This window comes from Ammodytes marinus, assembly GCF_949987685.1.
Source record: "Ammodytes marinus genome assembly, chromosome: 3".
Classification (NCBI taxonomy): domain Eukaryota; kingdom Metazoa; phylum Chordata; class Actinopteri; order Uranoscopiformes; family Ammodytidae; genus Ammodytes; species Ammodytes marinus.
Window position 1 is genome coordinate 20,568,559 of NC_137232.1, and position 22,092 is coordinate 20,590,650.

Here is a 22,092-nt window from a genome sequence, read left to right on the forward strand (position 1 = left end):
CAGAAAAGTCTTATCTTGCAGAGAATGTCAGTGTCAGGGTCCTGGCAGTTTACCTTGCGGAAGGCTTTCCTGGTATCCCTGTAAGGTCTGCTCAGGCCCACCACCATGTTCATAGCAAAGCGCCACACCACGTAGTTTTGCAAATCCCTAAGTGGAGAGGAAGAACTTTCAAAGAAACTGCATGGAATACACCCCTGCCCACCGCGAACACACTCACAAACAGGCATATTCACAGTCATACTCAGACACAACTACAGACTCATTCACACACCTTACCTCTTGGTGTATTTGGCCAAGACGAGCTCGAGTCTTCTGTAATAGTTGGGGGAGTAGTTTATGACCTTCTCTGTGTCTGGAATGCTGATGTTGACTGTACCCATGATCTTAGCTGTGAAGTAACTCCAATCAAATAACTGCAAGACAAGTGGAGGAGAAAAAAAAATAACATAAGAAAAGAGTGACTAGGGTGAGGAAGAACCAAGACATTTTAACAGCAACGAAGTCTATTTTTTACCTTTGATTCAACTTCAAGGGTGAAGTTTTTATTCAGATCACCTAGTTCCATCTTGTTGTAAAGCAACACTGGGTTGTTACGGTCCTCTGGAGTATCAGTAGCCTTGGAGAGAGCAAAACAGAGAGATTGTGAAAAATTGGGGAATGCTGTCACAACATAACCCTCGTACTTCCTAACACATGCAAACAATGGCAGCTCCCGTCCGGCAGCAAAAGAAAATGTTTCGAAGTCCAGGGAGGCTTCAGGTTAGTCAATGTCGGTGCGCAAAACGTCGACTGCCCTGCAAAAGCCTTCAGCTGAGTGGAGGGGAAGTGGAGCGTGGCAGTGAGCAGAGCAGACCGGCGCTGATTGACAAAATGTGGGTTGTGGAAAACCTGTTGATGACTGAGAAAAAGTGGTACACGGCAGCTGCTTCCACAAACAGAGAGAGAGAGAGGAGAGATGCTCAGGGAGGGGAAGGTCATACTGTCCGAGTTATGTTTGCTCACCAAATCATCCCGTTGCGTGAAGCTGAGATAGAACAAATAAAGCATAGATTGCTGCTGGAAAACGTTGCCTCCTGACTTTAGTTTCTCAAAGGAAAGAGAAGCAGAGAAACTAGAGGACGTTACTGATGGACCAATCATTTCGTAGTGTTATGTAATTAATGCTTACGTTGGCTATGTCCCTCTCCAGGTCCATGACTCGCATCAGCTCCTCTCTGATGCGGGTTTCGTTGACTTCCAGCTTCCGGTCAGTGCGGATCAGCTTCGCCAGGTCTACCATGAACTGCTCATAGGCCACACATGCCTGTCAAACACACACACACGATATCTGTGTTTTGACCTTTCTTTAAGAGGAATGAAAGGAGGACACCTACACACAAATGCACGTACACACACATATCAATCAAGATTCCATGGTAAAATGTAAAGTAAAACCAGAGCATGTCTCCTTTAATCACATCTAATCGCACATCTGGTTTGATTGAGACGCAAGCAAATATGTTCTGTTTTGCTTCTTTGATTTTAATCATCACTTTTTGCCTCAGGCCTTATGTTACGTCACCATACACACACATGCTCACAAAAGCAAGTAAGCACACTAATAAGCCCAAAGTTACGCAATTCAGGTACTGATGTTTCAACCGAAAGCCCTCGTCATTTGTTGGGCATAATGTTTCCTGGAACAAACTCCACAGGACGTGGAACCCAGACGCAGTGGCAGCGGGCCAAGATGAACACATGGAGCTGTTTTCATTGTTTACCGCTTGAGAGCCTTAATTAAATTACAGGTTTGTGTGTGTGTGTGTGTGTCCATAATGTGAACCTTAAGCCTACCTCTGCATAGGGTCCAGTGCAAGTGTAGTAGTCTCTGGACAAGAGGCCAAGGCTTGTCTGCTGGTCAAACTGGTAAAAAGGCAGACACAAAAGCACACACGTTTATTTATACAAGCCAAAAAAAATAGAGTTGAAGAAAGTGGTGGGTTTTCTGTTTAAAAAAAAAGCTGGATGGATAAGATGTGTGAATGTCTGTATATGACTGTGGTTCTACGAAAACAGAGAGGGAGAGAGAGAGAGAGAGAGAGAGAGAGAGAGAGAGAGAGAGAGAGGGGAGCGCGTTCCTGCTACAGTTGCACACCTACATGAATGATGTGTGAATTGGAGTCCCTGTCATCGGTGCCGACGAAAAAGTTAACCAAGAGTTGAGTGCTATATTTCTCATTCAGCCTGGCGATGACATCTTCCAACCTCCATGTGATACCTAAAGGAAAAGGAAGCGTGAGGAATAAGGATGTTTTTCCTGTGCATGGAATCTGCTGTGTGTGACAAGTGGAAAAATAAAAATACTCCATACCATACTTGGTCTCCCAGTCGTCCACAGCTACTGGCCAATCAAACACATCGGGCAGCATGTCGAGCAAAGGAGCCCCTTCTCTGAGCTCGATTAAACCTTTAAAGGAAGTGAAGATATGCAAATGAAAAAAATGCAAGAGTCCGTATGATGTTTACAAAGCAAAGTTCAGAAATTATTATTTTTTTTTTAAATCCATCTTGTTAATATGAATGAATTGTAATTCTTATCAGGCTTAATTAATCTATGCAAATGTAGACGCATTGGACGAGTGCATCACAGAGACTGGTAAACCAAAAGGCTTTCCAAATAAATAATTTACTCGCATCCAATAAAGCCATCAAAAATTAAGTACTATAAGTATTTCAATTCATCTACGGTATCGGATTATGAATAATTAGTGAAAAAATACTTTTACTTTTAAAAGGAATACTGAATATTGAGAAGAATTCTTACTAACTTCTTTAAATAATAGTCTGACAGCGCAATTAACTGAATGAAAGATGTTCACTTCAGGACCAAGGAAGTTAAAAAAAGGAAAAAGTCTGACGCACTCTCATTGGTGCAGGACTTGTAAAGGGTTTTGGCCTTGGTAAGTGCAGGGGCTTCTCCCTCCACAGTTTTCTCAAGGACACCTACAAGTGGAGCAGAGAAAGAGAGAAGACAGGGAGGGAAAGAAACAGAACAGAACGTTAATGAGTGTACATGCAGACAGAGGGATGTAAATAACAGTGAGTGTGTCATCTCTGTGGGCTGAAAATAGTCCATGTACTTTTAATCAAGTCAATTAAGGCATGTTGTCAGTAAGCACCAACAAAAATAGAAGTCGTGACTTCACACTTTGGCAATAGCAACCGGTGATGCATTTACTGGGGAACATTTAGAACTTGAAAACAAAAAAGGAAATTCCTCTGAATTTCACCTTGTTTTCTTGATAATATTGCACCCCTCACACTTTCTTGGAAGTTGTATTGGCCAACCTCAGAGAGAACACACAGACGACATGTGAGGGTCATCAACTGGGAATGCTCACCCTGGCCCTTAAGCTATTAAAGCTGGCCCATGTGTTTGCTCTGGGTCTCTCTGTCTTCTCCTCACAGTCACCTTGCATCATTGTGTTTTGGTTTTGCACCATGGACCTTCAACACCACACAAACCACACCTCCATGCACAGCCTCCATTGCTGACCTAATAACCTCTATTGCTCATTTGATTTATTCTTAAATTAATATTCCTAAATAGTTATTGAAGGTTTGCAGATACCATTTTAAAATGGTGACTTTCTATTTAAGAAAAGACTTTCAGTATGTTGCGAATGTGTTCAATAGGGTTCACTTGGAAAAGATCAATGTGTGTATCTTCAAAATACATCTAACGCATACCAATAGCTATACACCAATGCACGGGCATAAAATGTTCCCCTCCACTCCGCATGGCCAAGCTTTACTTTGATTTATAGAATCAATAATTAAACACGAGCCATTTGTTAGTTGCAGTGCAATTCATCTTCTCATTTAGGGCGATTCAAATGATTTGGGCCATTTGTCGGAGAGGTCAACAGTGTCATATAAATCAAAAATTAAAGTGGCAATATGCAATGAATATTTTAATCTCTGTCTTTAAATTGGTTTCTCAGGATGGCAGCAGTAATCAAGGTGAGGCCAGTGACCTGAGAACAGGGAAGTCAAGTCAAGGCGAGAAGAAAACTAGGTGCAGCATAACTCAAGGTGTGTCAGCAAGAGGCACTTTGAAAACAAGACTGAACACTTTGGCTTATTTTATTGCCTGTGTTCATTGCCTCTTCAACACCTGTTGTGGGCATTTGAACACCAGTTAGCTGAGCCTCAGGCTAAACAGCATTTCCAGGTAGACAGCTCCATCCAAATGAGGGATAAGTGTTGAGGTGTAAACTTTCTCAACTGAGGGGGAGGAGAATGGGAGCAACGATTTACTTTTACAGCGTTGTCCCGTGCAGAGTTGCATATTGTAGCCGATTCTCTAAGGATTGTCTGTTGCTTGTTTTTTCCCTGGACATTAGAATGAGTTTAACATAGCTGTTCAGATCATCAAGGTTGAACCAAACACCCACATGGTCATTTGGGTGTTTGCTGAAAAGCACCATGGTAAATGCAGGTGTTTTATGTGAAACGTTGTGGCCTCTGTCCTTCAAAAACAAAAAACCTCTCACCGCCTCAACAGGCACCCCAAACTCCAGTTCAGCATACACTCTGGTGATTTTACATTCAGTACCAATCATACAAAAAAACTCAACTGTGTCAGCACTATAGCCCTATATATACTGTACAAACAAACATCACATCGCCAAGTTTGCTGCAGTTCAGCTAGTATGCCGGGCTCCTGAGGAAAGGGATCATTTTAAAGAAGATTTTAGAAAGGACTTGTCCTGTCAGGGATTGGGAGTTCAGCTCTTTACTGAGTCACTTCAGCAAATTTGCTCCAGCTATCATGATTAACGGCACACAGTTTAAGACTGGGAGATTTGGAAGGGGTTTTGACTTGATCCTTTGAAAGCCATAACACCTGGGGTTCAACATGTTCTCCCTCAAACTACATATGAAGGTTGATTTTTTTTTTTGCAAAAGCCTGTAGATCGTTATGCTGTGCCTATTTGTTTTCAAAGACTGCATCATAGGGGCGCCCTTAGCTCAGTTGGTAGGGCGTCCCCCCCATGGGCCTCGGCCAGCAGCGGACCCGCGTTCGATTCCAGCCCGCGGTCGTTTTCTGCATGTCTCTGCCCCATTTCAACTCTGTCTCTACACTATCAATAAAGCATAAAAATGCCAAAAAATATATATTTGAAAAAAAAGACTGCATCATGAATAATGGATTATGTAAATATCTGTCAAGTGCATACAATAACCTCCTGTACATGCACAATGTATGTTAATGTTGACCTCATGATTGCTGTTGCTGCTGTATATAATTGAGAAAAGAGCCATAAACAAGCGTTTGAAAATGTATGAAATCAGTCAGTCTTTTATGGATTTTCCCACGCACCAATGTTTGTAAATAGGCATGAGTTTACATTAATATCACTTGTATGCATGTGCTAGATGTGCCGTGACTATCATATGTTTACTCAAAACTATAATCAGACCACATGTGCTGGTGGACTAATTCTTGAGCGTATAGTTGGCATGTGTTTAATGACGTTAAATCTCATCACTAATTAAAATTAAACCCCTCTAAATAGGGCTGCAGCTTTGCCTGCCATTGATAAAGACATCCCTTATAAATGTGGCTTGGGGATCAACAGATTTGCACCATCGCAGTGCACATATCAATGCAAGGATCAATACAGGAGAGAAGACATATCTTAAATTACACAGCCAGCTGACAGGAAACCCTCCCCTGAGACCAACAAGACATCACACATGTCACCATGAGTTGGGATGAAAAGATAAAGATGAAGAAAATGTTATTATACTTCAAGACTTTCTGACAGACCAATCAAAGCAGAATTGTTAGATAAAACGGTTAGCAAGGTTTAACTGTTTCTTTAATTTTATCAAATGTCTTCATGTCTGTAAAAATTGGTTTTGTGCTGTGCTATTGCATAATGTATGGAAGATCCACTTTACTGTCATTTAATATCGCAACCCGGAAATATCCTAAATTGATTTCGATTTTGGAACTTAATCTTTTTGAATTAATTTAATTTGCTCAGTGCTTTGTTCGAGTCATTTGTTTCACTTATTTCTTCTTGTTTCACTGCATTTCGATACAGCCTCTTTTTACACTTTCATTTTTCCAATCCCCCTGTCTTCTCATTATCATTGTATGCACTATTTATGTGCTCATTTAATCTTAATGAAGTCCCTGCGATAGACACCCTTCGCAGGGCGCTTCCTGCAAAAGGGCACAGCTCGTGTGTGTGATTGGATTACTGACTGCCTGGTGCTAATGTTTAACCACAGCATAGGCTTACCCTCTCTCCGACACACACACACACACACACACACACACACACACACACACACACACACACACACACACACACACACACACACACACACACACACACACACACACACACACACACACACACACACACACACACACACACACACACACACACACACACACACACACACACACACACACACACACACACACACACACACACACACACACACACTTTTTCACTCGCTCGCTCACCCCATGTGTGTGCCTGTTTGGATTTATTTGGGAATAGATTTTTTTGCCACCTGATGTTTGTTTGAGACATCACGCCAAATTGCACCCAACCACTCAGCGTTATTCAGTAACTGAATTTCCAATGTCTCCTCTCTGCATTGCCATTTTATCCACGAGTGCTTGTTGTTCCACAAGGCAAGTCGATTGCAATGTGTTCAGTAAGAGTTTTGCTTCCAATTTATCACTAGGATTCACATAAATGGACACTTAATGGGGGTGATGAGTCTCAATCAGCATCACAAAATTCCGAACTGTTCTATAAAATCATTAAAGACTATTTTTTTTCTACAGTCATTGCTTTAATATTTTTGGGAGTGGCAATAAACTCATTATAAGTAAATATATCTGACAAAAGAAGAATTTTTAAATGTAATGTACACTATTACAACAGCCCATTAGAAACTCCCTTTAATGGAGTTGTGAATAATTTACATCTTTATCGAAGCATTTTAGGAAGATAAAGTACCTTAGATTAAGTGTTGGTTTAATGGAGCTACAGTACACATTTTGGAGTCGCGAAATGAGAGGAACTATTTAGGGCATCCACACTCCTGTTGTAAAAAGTCCCATTTATTTTTATTCATTTCTGCATTGCCAGTGTTAGGTGATTGACAGTTTGGGCACTTTCAAAGCATTGATGGGACATGAAAGTCCCACAGTTGAATCATTATTTTAAAAAGATGAGTGAGTGCTTTCGCAAAAATAATAATGTTAAAAAGAAAATAAATCAACAGAAATTTCCAAAGTTAATTAACCAGAAGCTGCAATTTAATTTTTTTTTGTTGCAGAAACACAATACTTCTTTGCAGCATAAATCCATTCACTTTCAGATACTGGGTAGATTTAAGTGAATTTGGCAACTCCTAACCACAACACTCACTTGCTTCTTCTTCTGCATAGCAATGGCAGCTAAGAGCCATCTGCCACACCAAACTGCTACAAACAGACTTCTCAAAAACAAAGATTTGAAAATGATGGCCATAACATAAACCGATAGTATTGTTATAATAATACTTACAGTATGTATTATTATTTTCTATAAAAAATTAATGTCCAGTGGTTACTGAGAACAGTTATCAGACTCAACATTATCCTTTAGTTTACAGGTAGTAAATACATATGCTCCGAAACAAAACCATCCATTTTTGTGAGCTCCTGACTTTTCCACTTGCCCAATCTTTATTATTTACTGGCCATTCAAGGCAATGTTCCTTGGCTAGTCTCACTGTATACTGTATAAAAAGTGAAGTCATGTACCCCGGACAGTGTTGGCCGTGAAACGGCTAACTGGGGGGACTATTACCTTGGTGGAGGTCTAAACTCTTTCCTGTTATTCATAAGCATCCAATCCGGCACAAACATATTAAGTTTCGGTACCTATATTCATATATTTTTGTTGGCCAAGAACTACTGCATTAATATTCATGTTATTTGACTTGGCCAAAAACCTTTGGTCTGCTATCTTTATTTGACATGTTTATGAGAAATAAGGGATTTATGATGTTATGCAATGGCTCCGAGTGGAACTTTGAAATCAAGGGAGTCACATGAACAAACCTTTTTATTTCCCAACTCCTATTGTAGTCATGCTTGTTTGACATAAGGTCTGTTTTAGTTATTGTTATCACAGGAACATTCAGTCTCCCTGGTACAGTATGTCATGGGCATAACAGCATGCCTGACACATGCAGTATAACATTTCTTGACCTATCCTCAAAGCTTTTCTCAACATTCCATCATCCAGCAGCTTCAGAGCTCTTCCCCACTTCGCCTCAAAGACCCAAAGGTATATTTAACCTATCTTTAATTCTACAACTATCTTTCTGTCACCTCGGTATTCAGCCACTGTTTTTTCTAGTTTGAATGAAAACCCTCTCTTTCATCCTCCTCAGCCTGTATCTTCAACCTCTCCCATTCCTGACACAAACCAGTCAGTAATTAAAACGCTCACAGTCAATCGGGCAAATTATCGCACAGTATGAGACACCTGAGTACGGGGGGGGGGGGGGGGGCGGAAAAAATAAAACACCACCCACACCATTGTGTACACACAAAGCGGTGATCACAATCAAGAGTGCAGATCTTCATTGATTACCATTGATGGCGTTTTACAGCTCACAGAGAACAATCCAGAGCATTTACAAGCAACTCACAAATCTACACTGTCATTCACATGCACGTATAGCCCTTTTTTTATGGCCGTCATGCAGCCTGTAGCGCTGCAGTGTCCAGGTGTTTCCAGGCCCCTGCAGCTGTTGACAAGAAAAAGGATCTGCTAATCAGCGGGCGGCACTATCCAAGCAGGCGAGAGCAGCCAGCCCCCCGGGATCAAAGGTCCCCTGTTTGATGTCACCTCCTAAAGTACAGGTCACATAACCCTTCTGAAAGCTTTCACACTGCCAGGGCTTACATCTCAACTTGCATAAGTTGGAAAGGATAGAATGATTTCAATGGTGAAAAAATGTAACTTGTGGAATGCACACATTCCTTGGTTTGGAATGTCAAGGATAATCTTAAATATGCAGCTCTTTTTTTTCTTCTCTAGACACACACACACACACACACACACACACACACACACACACACACACACACACACACGCACAAAGTAATCCATGTTTGTGTATGCTGTAAACAGTAGGAGGCATTCAAACTTCTGACTGGTAAGACTGACTCCCCACAGGAATAAACGCAATACTGTCAGTTTTGTTGGGAATGGAGCTGTTGAATGATTAGGTCCGGTCCTTTCTGCCATAAATGCAGCATGTCAGAGTGTCAAAGTCAATGATTCTAAAATGTCAACCGTCGCACTGTTCCTAGTATTTCATCCTTAGTTGCACAAGTGTATTGTTTCCCCTATCCCTCTCTGTTTTCAGACAGGCAGTAAATATGGCAGTAAGACCTCTGGTAAATATGCTCAATCACAGTACAAAATACAACAAAGTGTGAAATGACGCCAAGCGCTCGCACGGTGATATGCTATCTACGTAAATGCACATACGGTTACGGATTGCCGAAAATGAGCCCTTGTTGAGCAATGTTTGTTTTCCTTTTTCCCCCCTATGTGTGATTTGTATGGGTGTCAAGGCTGCCATGGAGAGGAGAGGAGAACAGAACACAACAGATGGGCTGTAAGTTGTCATAAGTCAATGTACAGTGCAACAGGAAGCTAGAATGCATAATTCTTCTGACAACTTCTATACCTTTTCCTACTGCTCTACAATAACAAATCCAATTTGTCAGAAATCAAACGAACAATCGCACTGTGCTTTTATACAAATTCTCATGTTCAAGAAAAACCTTTGGGAATGACTAAGAACAGGATTGCATTAAGGCACTTTTATAATTACACCACACAGTGAAAAAAAATAGGCACTTTCACTACTACTAGCAAAAAGGACAAAATCACAGCCAATCTCTAAACCACTAATGAATATTACATTGGCTGTAAAAAGGTGCTCATCAAGAAGTAAAGGGGGGAAATAAGGACACTGAAAGCTGTTTGTACATGAAGGAACGAGTCAAAAGACCAGAACACCAAAGAATTTTTTTTTTTTATTAAATTGTTTTACTCGAATCCTTTCAAACAATAACATAATCTGTATAAATTATTGTGAAGGACTGGATACCATTTCTATCTCATTTTGGATTGAGCAAACACACATCTATCCATTACCGCCCACCTTCAGGTTTATCTTTAGGAAAGATAATCTGCATGTCATCGATGTCACAAGGGAACAGATAGAAAAATCCAAAGGAAAAATGTACTGCTCAAAGCTTGCTCTTCTACAGCTCACATTTGAGATTATCATCTCAGCTAGGGCTGCAACTAACGATTATTTTGATAATCGATTAATCTGTCGATTATTTTCTCGATTAATCGATTATTAATCGATTAGTGTTTTGGCCCGTAAAATGTCAGAAAATGGTGAAAAATGTTGATCACTTTTCCAAAGCCCATGTAGACGTCCTCAAATTTATTTTTATGTCCAAAACACAAAAATATTTCAGTTTACTGTCATAATAGGATTAAAGAAACCAGAAAATATTCACATTTGAGAAGCTGAAATTGGACATTTCTTATTAAAAAATTACTTGAAACGATTATCGATTATCAAAATAGTTGTCGATTATTTTAATAATCGATTAATAATCGATTCGTCGATTAATCGTTGCAGCTCTAATCTCAGCCTCATTTTAGTTTCTATTTGGTCTGAAATGTTTCTCATATTTTTCTCCTAAAATTCAGTAGCAGAAATAGGTGAGACGGAATAATTAGAGAGAGTTAAAGCTTTTCTCAATTCAGTGTTTTTTATGTTTCCACAAAGAAAGTCAACAAGAAATCAGATTATTACTGTTATTTATTTTTTAGCCTTTATTTATACAGGTTTATCCCAATCTTATTCAAGAGAGCCCTGTTCCCATTCACACACATTCATACACCGATAGCAGGCTCACTATCGGGAGCAATTTAGGGTTCATTGTCTTGCTCTGGGACACTTCGACATGTGGCGGGGGCACGGGGGATCGAACCACCAACCCTGTAGTTGAGGGTCGACCGCCCTACCCACTTTGCCGCAGAAAACAAGCAAAGCATTTATCTTAGTCTGAGAGTCCAATGAGTGATTGTGGAGAGCTCTTATTTGCTCTGTCTCGGCTTAGCATGAGATGCATGAACTGAAGATGGGATGAGAATAGATTGAATTCATAGAGAGAGCTCTCTGATTTATCTGCCTGAGATCACAAAAGAGACACAAAAGTTGAGAAACTCTGAGAATTATAATAGAGTTTCTGACACTTAGACTAAAGGAGACTTAATTTAGATTTAGTGCAGTCTTAGTTTGGTGTCACACATATCTCATAGTTGTCTAGGAGAAGTAAATGAAACATTTTTTAGATCTCTTTTTCAAATTTTCTTTTCCTCCAGGAAGATAAAAAACTGGTTTGCCAAGATGTTGAATACGCATGTTTTTCCATCAAGGTTGTGGACAGATAAAATGCTGGGGGCTGGTGCAAATTACCCGACTGCACGAGACAGGCTACACTCCTTCCACTGTAAGGATCAATCTTTTCTCGCCACACTGAATCACTCTGTTTCTCCAGCAGCCAATCCGCACTGTCTTCATTATGGTGGAGGGGGACTAGCATACCAATTGTAAATTTATGGAAGATGAAGAGTTTGGGGTGTCCATGGGAAAGTTTGTGCCCGAGAAGATTTAGCACCCCCACTGCCCAGGACTCAACTGGCCTCCTCGCAGACAACCTGAGGTGAAGTATGGACCCTCGCACACCCACAAATCCACATGCATACGTAGTGCAACTTCACCCTCTCTGTATCAGCCATGCCACAAGGACACTAACAAGGCTCTAATGCTTGCTAAATGCTGGCAAAACACCAGAGACACACAGACAAACACACACACACACACACGTATATACACTTGTAACTAAGATGTGTACCACTGCTGTGAGCTCATGTCTTTAGAAAATAGCCTGAGAGCAACATCCACACACATAGTGATTGTGCAAGCTCTTTTGACTAACCCTCAGCTCACATGGTACTAAAGCCTAAATCCCGTGGCATATGTGATATCTATAGTGCTGCAGTCCCTGGCGGACAGTCCTCTTTAGCTCCTACTCTCTAGCAACGCTGTTCTCTCAGTCCTATTGCAAGTGGCCTAAAAAAAGGACTTGTACTGTTCTTGGTTGCAACAACTCTTAATCATGAACAGAATGCATTTTTATTATTTTAATGAAAACATGCACCGCAGGTCTGCACAATCTTTCACAAATGAGTCCCTCTGCCTGTCGGGGTTGCGATCTTCCAGTATGTGGATCTGTGCGTAGGTGAGTCAATCTATGAAAAAAAGGGCTTAACCTAAAATTGATACAAAAGGTTTTTCAATAGATTCTAGTAGTATTTGGAATAACATACTATAAGTATACCAAAATATACCTCCCAGAAAGCCCTCATTTCCAAAATGGCGGCCGAAATGGCTATATCTCAAATTTAAAAAATGTTGCAAAGGAATTTCCAACTGATTCTGGTACCTCTGGACATACTTACGAACATACTGAAAATCTAGGAAAATACACCTTCCGGAAAGGCTTTATTTTCATAATGGCGTCCAAAATGGCGGCCGGGAGCTTAGAATGGCTATGGGAAATGTTACAAAAGAATGTTTCAACTGATTCTGGTACCTCTAATAAGAATGTGCGACAAATCTAGGTAAATATAACTGCTAGAAAGGCATAATTTTCAAAATGACTGCCTGTAAGCTTACATTGGTTAAATGGTTACTATTCAAACTAGAAAGGTGATGTTGGTGTTGAACAACATAAATGCCACACTTATTGTGGTCTTTATAGAGGTACCAGAATCAGTTGAAACATTCTTTTGTAACATTTTCCATTAGAGATATAGCCATTCTAAGCTCCCGGCCGCCATTATGAAAATGAAGCCTTTCTGGGAGGTATATTTTCCTAGATTGTTAGTATGTTCATAAGCATATTTGCAGGTACCAGAATCAAGTGAAAAATCATTTGAATAATCTTTTTCTATTGAGATATATAGCCATTTTCAGCTTGGCCCGCCACCATTTTGGACGCCATCTTGAAAATGAAGCCTTTCCGGAAGATGTATTTTCCTAGATTTTTAGTATGTTCGTAAGCATGTCCAGACTGAGGTACAAGAATCAGTTGAAAATTCCTTTGAACATTTTTTTTCAATTTGAGATATAGCCATTTCAAGCTCCCCGCTGCCATTTCGGCCGCCATCTTGGAAATGAGGCGTTTCTGGGAGGTATATTTTGGTATACTTTTAGTATGTTATTCAGCACACACCAACTACTACTAGAATCCATTGAAAAACCTTTTGTATCAATTTTTGGGGGGTTAAGCCCTTTTTTTCATAGATTGACTCACCTTGTGTGTGTGTGTGTGTGTGTGTGTGTGTGTGTGTGTGTGTGTGTGTGTGTGTGTGTGTATGTGTATGTGTGTGTGTGTGTGTGTGTGTGTGTGTGTGTGTGTGTGTGTGTGTGTGTGTGTGTGTAGATTTGTCACCTTTAAGAATGACCTCCAGTTCGTCTCGTAAGATGTCAAAGGTGCTGTATCTCGAGCTGGTCTCGGGGATGATGTTCTTTTTCAGCCAGCCTCCACAGGCATACTGGTAGAAGTTGTCACAAGGATCAACACTAGGATCCATGTTTTCAATGAGACGAGACGCTGCACAAGACAAAGGGGGAAAAAGCATAGATAGTATATACAATGGCTGTAGCGTCAAGGCTGATCTCAGTTCACCGAGGAGCATCCTTTTTTCTTGGCCTAAGCGCGCCGCCATTTTTTCAGTTTCTATATATGGCCATGGTTTGAGTCCGCATCACTTCCTCGTACCAAAAAAGGGCATGACGTTGGGGAGGGAGATAGTCCCATCTAGATGAAGTACCGTGACGTACACCAAATTATTAGGGGGCCAAGCCCGAGAAGGGCTGGGACCGCGGAATGCAGAGCACCGCGGTTCCCAAGCCCTGCGGGGCAGGGAACCCTATTGTTTTTGTTGGGCCTTTTATTCTTCCTATTATTATTCCATGCGTAAAAGTGGTGCTGCAGCCCAAACCATAAAGGGTTGGGACATGCCACTTGCATGGCTTATCCAGGTCCATGGTACGTACGCAGACAAAAAAATTCAGACCTCCCGGCCACTAGGTGGCGCTACAGCATAGGAAAAACATGTTTTGGGCTATAACTTCCGCACCGAAAGTCCGACAGTCAAAAACTTTATATCCACAGATGCCCACAAGTCAGCTGCATCTTTTGAGATAGGCCACGCCCATTTGCGTATATATACATTTTTCGCTACATCGCGAAAACTGTGTCAGTCACCAAAACATACTCCTCCTACAGTTTTCGCCCGATTTGGACGAAACCAAAACCATTATGCTCTACCGACTCCCACGAGCAAAAGTTGGTCAAATATTTTTTCTACGACCATTGGAAGACCAAACGGTAGCGCTTTAAAGATTTACGAAAATTCGTAAAAAAAAAAAAAAAGAGGGATTTTCTTGAAACTCAAGGGAGACTATCATGGGGCATACTTGAGTCTATAAAAAGAATATGGCCAAGAAATTCTTATGTATGCCGGACTTATTAAAGAAATTAGTTTTTCACTTTTACTTCCTGTTTCGAAGTGTTTTGGCGGGAAAATTCAAAAAAGTGTCTTTACAATGGAGAGGTTGACAGTTTGATTTTGCTTTAACTCCCCAACCGAACATTGCACATTCAAAAACTTGACATCCACTGGTTTGGTACATTGAGCTACATCTCTCTATCGAACATAGTTTTGCGAATGTCATCCATAGGGGGCGCCAAAACCACAAAAAGCAAAGAAAACGCGTTTGGGGCTATAACTTCCACACCGAACATCCCACAGTCTAACACTTTATATCCACAGATGCCCACATGTCAGCTGCATCTTTTGAGATAGGCCACGCCCATTTGCGTATATATACATTTTTCGCCACATCGCAAAAACTGTGTCGGTCACCAAAACATACTCCTCCTACAGTTTTCGCCCGATTTGGACGAAACCAAAAGCATTATGCTCTACCGACTCCCACGAGCAAAAGTTGGTCAAATAATTTTTCTACGACCATCGGAAGACTAAACGGTAGCGCTTTAAAGATTTGCGAAAATCCGTTAAAAAAAAAAAAAAAGAGGGATTTTCTTGAAACTCAAGGGAGACTATCATGGGGCATACCTGAGCCTATGGCCAAAATATGGGAAAGAAATTTTTATGTGGGCCGGACTTATTAAAAAAAAGAGTTTTTACATTTTTTTGCCTGTTTTCGCCATTTTCTAAGTCTTTAGGCGGGAAAATGGGAAAATTCAAAAAAGTGTCTTTACAATGGAGAGGTTGACAATTTGATTTTGCTATAACTCCCCAACCGAACATCGCACATTCAAAAACTTGACATCCACTTGTTTGGTACATTGAGCTGCATCTTTCTATCTAATGTAGTTTTGCGAATGTCATCCATAGGAGGCGCCAAAACCACAAAAAGCAAAGAAAACGCGTTTGGGGCTATAACTTCCACACCGAACATCCCACATTCAAAAACTTTACATCCCCGGATTCCGTGAAGCGAGGGGCCGGCGCCGCGGACGAAGACGCCCTTTCCCGAGTCGCGTGGGAGGCTTGGCCCCCGTTCACAACTGCTTGCAGTTCTAGTTTATTATTATTCCGGACAATTACACACAATACACAATTTTCTCTTTGCATATTCACATATTACTTTGTGTTATCGTCCGAAGGGTGGCAGGAGAAGCCAAAGGCTTATCAGGTCCCGCCCCCACTGCCATAAGATTCAGATACACAGACTGATAAATATATTTATTTTTTTAAGAAGATGCATTCCAATACACAGACAATTTTAGGTCTCCTTATTAATTGACAGTGTACACCAGACATGCTTTCCATTTTCCTCTCTGCCTGTGACAATGCAGATATGGCCTTGTCCATTTATTCTCTGGTAGTCTAAACACATCTGCAAAAGTATTCAAAACGGTCAGTTTTAGCAACATTTGCACGAACGCCAGGAGCTATAGGCTAACTCGCTCACTCTACTAGTTATCCTACCCGGTAGACGAAGACGAGCTCAGTCACGTAATTCCCTGGCTCCAGTTAGGTCCAAAAAACCCAACAGAGCTGAACATATTCTCAATATCACCTCCGAGCACCTGAGAGAGGGCATTAAAAAGCTCATAGCTGAAACAAATGTCTCCTAGTGTTGACTAAGGGCGGATTAAGCTGATCTCAATGTATTTGTTATAATTAGGGGGCCAAGCCCGAGTAGGGCTGGGACCGCGTAATGCAGAGCAACGCGGTTCCCAAGCCCTGCGGGGCAGGGAACCCTATTGTTTTTGTTGGGCCTTTTATTATTATTAGGGGGCCAAGCCCGAGTAGGGCCTGGGACCGCGTTTTGCAGAGCAACGCGGTTCCCAAGCCCTGCGGGGCAGGGAACCCTATTGTTCTTGTAGGGATTATTATTCTTTATTCTTCCATGCGTAAAAGTGGTGCTGCAGCCCAAACCGTAAAGGCTTGGGACATGCCACTTGCATGGCTTATCCAGGTCCATGGTACGTACGCAGACACAAAAATTCAGACATGCCGGCCACTAGGTGGCGCTACAACAAAGGAAAAGGCGTTTTGGGCTATAACTTCCGCACCGAAAGTCCGACAGTCAAAAACTTTATATCCACAGATGCCCACAAGTCAGTTGCATCGTTTGAGATAGGCCACGCCCATTTGCGATAGGATAGATTTTTTGCTACTTCGCAAAAACTGTTTCAGTCACCAAAACATACTCCTCCTACAGTTTTCGCCCGATTTGGACGAAACCAAAAGCATTATGCCCTCCTAACTCCCACGAGCAATAGTTGGTCAATTAGTTTTTCTACGACCATCGGAAGACCAAACGGTAGCGCTTTAAAGATTTGCGAAAATCTGTAAAAAAAAAAAAAAAAGAGGGATTTTCTTGAAACTCAAGGGAGACTATCATGGGGCATACTTGAGTCTATTGAAAAAATATGGGCAAGAAATTCCTTTGTGGGCCGGACTTATTAAAAAAAAGACTTTTTCAATTTTTTTGCCTGTTTTCGCCATTTCCTAAGTCTTTCGGCGGGAAAATTCAAAAAAGTGTCTTTACAATGGAGAGGTTGAGAATTTGATTTTGCTATAACTCCCCAACCGAACATCGCACATTGAAAAACTTGACATCCACTTGTTTGGTACATTGAGCTGCATCTTTCTATCTAACGTAGTTTTGCGAATGTCCTCCATAGGGGGCGCCAAAACCACAAAAAGCAAAGAAAACGCGTTTGGGGCTATAACTTCCACACCGAACATCCCACAGTCAAACACTTTATATCCACAGATGCCCACAAGTCAGCTGCATCTTTTGAGATAGGCCACGCCCATTTGCATATGGGATTTTCTTTCGCTACATCGCAAAAACTGTGTCAGTCACCAAAACACACTCCTCCTACAGTTTTTGTCCTATTTGGACGAAACCAAAAGCATTATGCTCTACCGACTCCCACGAGCAAATGTTGTGTAAAGAATTTTTCTACGACCATCAGAAGACCAAACGGTAGCGCTTTAAAGATTTGCCTATTAGCTACCTTTTACCAAACTGCTCCTAAATCCAAAACGATTTATCCTATTAACACCAAACTTCACACATGTGTTTGTCCTATGGTTCTCAGGCTGGTTCTACTTTTTCCTTAAATTGCTCCAAAAGGGGGCGCCAAAAACACACTTGAGCATCTTTCTCTGCCATTATTTTTGCCTTTTGGTCTATAACTCCCAAACCAAACATCCCACATTCAAAAACTTTACATCCCCGGATTCCGTGAGGCGAGGGGCCGGCGCCGCGGACGACGACGCCCGATCCCGAGTCGCGTGGGAGGCTTGGCCCCCGTTCACAACTGCTTGCAGTTCTAGTTATTATTATTTTTCTCCGCGTAAAAGTAGTGCTGCAGCCCAAACCGTAAAGGGTTGGGACATGCCACTTCCAGGGCATATCCAGGTCCGTACCCCGTACGCAGACACAAAAATTCAGACATGCCTGCCACTAGGTGGCGCTACAACAAAGGAAAAGGCCTTTTGGGCTATAACTTCCGCACCGAAAGTCCGACAGTCAAAAACTATATATCCAAAGATGCCCACGAGTCAGCTGCATCTTTTGAGATAGGCCACGCCCATTTGCGTATATATAAATTTTTTGCTACATCGCAAAAACTGTGTCGGTCACCAAAACATAGTCCTCCTACAGTTTTTGCCCGATTTGGACGAAACCAAAAGCATTATGCTCTACTGACTCCCACGAGCAAGAGTTGGTCAATTAGTTTTTCTACGACCATCGGAAGACCAAACGGTAGCGCTTTAAAAATGTGCGAAAATCTGTAAAAAAAAAAAAAAAGAGGGATTTTCTTGAAACTCAAGGGAGACTATCATGGGGCATACTTGAGTCTATCAAAAAAATATGGGCAAGAAATTCCTTTGTGGGCCGGACTTATTAAAAAAAAGAGTTTTTCAATTTTTTTGCCTGTTTTCGCCATTTCCTAAGTCTTTCGGCGGGAAAATGGGAAAATTCAAAAAAGTGTCTTTACAATGGAGAGGTTGACAATTTGATTTTGCTATAACTCCCCAACCGAACATCGCACATTCAAAAACTTGACATCCACTTCTTCGGTACATTGAGCCGCATCTTTCTACCCAACGTAATTTTGCAAATGTCATCCATAGGGGGCGCCAAAACCACAAAAAGCAAAGAAAACGCGTTTGGGGCTATAACTTCCACACCGAACATCCCACAGTCAAACACTTTATATCCACAGATGCCCACAAGTCAGCTGCATCTTTTGAGATAGGCCACGCCCATTTGCATATGGGATTTTCTTTCGCTACATTGCAAAAACTGTGTCAGTCACCAAAACACACTCCTCCTACAGTTTTTCTCCGATTTGGACGAAACCAAAAGCATTATGCTCTACTGACTCCCACGAGCAAATGTTGAGTAAAGAATTTTTCTACGACCATCGGAAGACCAAACGGTAGCGCTTTAAAGATTTGCACATAGCTACCTTTTACCAAACTGCTCCTAAATCCAAAACGATTCATCCTATTAACACCAAACTTCACACATGTGTTTGTCCTATGGTTCTCAGGCTGGTTCTACTTTTTCCTTAAATTGCTCCAAAAGGGGGAGCCAAAAACACACTTGAGCATCTTTCTCTGCCATTACTTTTGTCTTTTGGTCTATAACTCCCAAACCAAACATCCCACATTCAAAAACTTTACATCCCCGGATTCCGTGAAGCGAGGGGCCGGCGCCGCGGACGACGACGCCCGATCCCGAGTCGCGTGGGAGGCTTGGCCCCCGTTCACAACTGCTCGCAGTTCTAGTATTAATTCTATTTTGGTCTACAGACTGAAAATGTTATTAACACTAATACATGAGAACACATTCAATATATAAACAGATGAGAACACTATTTTAATAGCCTATAATTTTGAATATAAATACATATTATATAAAATATTTAGAGCAGGTCTTTAGGTGCAACAGTTACATTAAATGATTAAATACACTTTGTGGCTCCAGTAATGTTTTGGGTGGAAGGGGGGACCACAGTAGCTCACGATATTACCATTTTTACACCCCTTGCCCAGCTGTTGTAACTTTGCTCAAATACAAAAAAAATATCAGTTTTTGTATAGTCAAATATCACAAATAACCATTTGGCTTTACAGCCCATCTGTGGTCCAAAGAGTAACTGAAAACCATACATGAGCGAGGGTAGATTCCATCACACATCTATTAAAAAAACTTCTATACAGCCATCGTTGAAAGCATCCTCACCTCATCCATCAGTCTGATTTTGCAGCCTCGACTTACTCTCCCGGAAGAAATGATAGAGCATCAACAGGGCATCCAAAATTATTGGCGCCCCCCTACCATCCCTTGAATAACTATCCCGCAAACTGACACTACGCAGAGCCCGCAAGATCATCTCTGATCCCACTCACCCTACACACAATGCCTTCCAGCTACTTCTCTGAGGCGTTACAGGACAATTGCCTCCAAAACAACCCGGTTCAGAACAGTTTTATTCCCACTGCAATTAACATTCTAAAATCTGAACACTGAGGATTAAGCATGGCCCTTTTGTATTATGTAATGTGCCTGTCTGTATCTATGTTTAATGTTCAATGTAAAGTTGGAACCTGTACCAAGGAGCTGTACTGAAAACAAATTCCACCAGCCTGGCTGTGTGGTCATTAAAAAGTATCATCATCATCATCATCATCATATCAGAGGTTTGACTCTTTTACAAGTCACCAATTAAAATATAACTTAAGTAAAAGTAGAACATTATGTTATATTAAAAATACTTAAGTATGAAAATTATTTTGCTGGTATAAGGAAGACTCAAAGATGACCCAGGTAAAGATTAAACAGTGTACAAGGAAATATTCACATCCTTTACTGAAGTAAAAGTACTAATATCAAACTGTTAAATTACTCTGTTACAAGTAAAAGTTTTGCATTGAAATTTTAACAGGAGAAGCTGTAAGTATGAAAAATTTTCGGCATATTTTCATTAAAAATTACACTAAAATAGTCAAAAGATAATAAATTTGGGTCTGTTAAGTTATCAATTAATAAAATTATGTTTTTTATATATAATTAGGACTATGTAATGTTGTAAATTACTTTAGGAAAAAATCCCACAAAAAAAACTTGAAAGGTGAAGAGCTACAGAGCAGGAATACTTCTCCCAGGACGGACAGTAAGATACAGTATATCACAATCAATGACAATTATCACAAGAAGATAAGATGAGGATAGTCTGAATGTAGGTTGACTTCAGCTTGCTGCAAGATGAAGGGCCACACCGTTGCTCTTTCGTGTAGAGATCAGGGAGACCAGAGGCACACATTCATTCCTCCATGTTAACCTGGAAGAGGACAAAGAGACAACCACTGAGTCAAACAATACAGAAAGAGTCAGATAAAAGTTATGCACTAGGGCTAGGCAATCAATCATTATTTCAAAAAATAACGTTTGGAATAAAGGAAGAAACAGCAAAAAAAATTATATTTATTTTTGAGATGTAAATATAGCCTACATTTACTGCATTAACTCACACAGTAGGCTATATGATAACCGTCATAATATCCACAGATGACACAGCTGCGGAAACACAGCCACATTTGTATATTTAATTTGAGTTTATACGTCTGTTGTAAAAAATAAATAAAAAATAAATAAAGATAACCATCGTTTTAACCGCGGGACGGAGCCGGTTTTACAAATGCACATATCCCCTTTATCTATAGCCTAAACATTAATGAGCGCAAACTTGTGAGCATATATTTTGTCACAAAAGTGTTCCTACGCCATAGGCTTACTTAACCCATAGATAGTAAAAGGTTTAACTGGACCGATCAGCCCAACTTTCGTTTCTGAACCGATTCCATTACGTGCCCAGCCAGGTCTGGTAGACTGTCGTTAGCGGCATGGAGCCTTGAACAAACCTCGGGCCCGGGCAGAGACAAACAGGTGTTGCACCGAAAGCTGTGACCTGTCAGAATGTGTGACCCTAGAGGGCGCTGTTCTTATTGATTAACCCAGTCTCATAGTGAAATATAGGCTATTCCCAGTCTCATAGTGAAATATAGGCTATGTAAAAACGTTGGTCCATTGCACAAATCGTATAAGTTTCTCAAAATTGGCACTGAAATGGTCAGCTCCACATGCATGCGGCCAACATGATTTATGATATTCAACACAGTACCCGGCCCAAATACCACCCGAACCCTCCCGGTGCTCAAGTCATGGTAGTGGCTATCTATTTAGCTGGCATAACATAGCTAACACTGTCACTGTGACACTTGCGAAACCAACACCTTGTAACATAGCCTAACAATAATAATTGTAAATACAGCGTTACTCACCGAAAAA

The 22,092-nt window shown here is 41.0% G+C and overlaps 1 protein-coding gene across 4 annotated transcripts in view; it reads right to left on the minus strand.

The window, feature by feature from the left end:
- The window catches only part of LOC307271212 (neprilysin-like), a 41,001-nt gene that overhangs the window by 12,297 nt on the left and 6,612 nt on the right, over positions 1 to 22,092 (minus strand). For 3 of the 4 annotated variants that reach the window (XM_080053615.1, XM_080053617.1, XM_080053616.1), the window contains exons 4-12: positions 13,628 to 13,789; positions 2,902 to 2,982; positions 2,351 to 2,446; positions 2,139 to 2,257; positions 1,834 to 1,902; positions 1,169 to 1,303; positions 515 to 616; positions 277 to 413; positions 54 to 147 (exon numbers count right to left, since the gene is read on the minus strand). In XM_080053615.1, coding sequence (XP_079909741.1) covers positions 54 to 147; positions 277 to 413; positions 515 to 616; positions 1,169 to 1,303; positions 1,834 to 1,902; positions 2,139 to 2,257; positions 2,351 to 2,446; positions 2,902 to 2,982; positions 13,628 to 13,789 — 995 coding nt within the window. The remainder of the gene's footprint in view (positions 1 to 53; positions 148 to 276; positions 414 to 514; positions 617 to 1,168; positions 1,304 to 1,833; positions 1,903 to 2,138; positions 2,258 to 2,350; positions 2,447 to 2,901; positions 2,983 to 13,627; positions 13,790 to 22,092) is intronic. The other variant, XM_080053618.1, reaches the window with a different exon arrangement.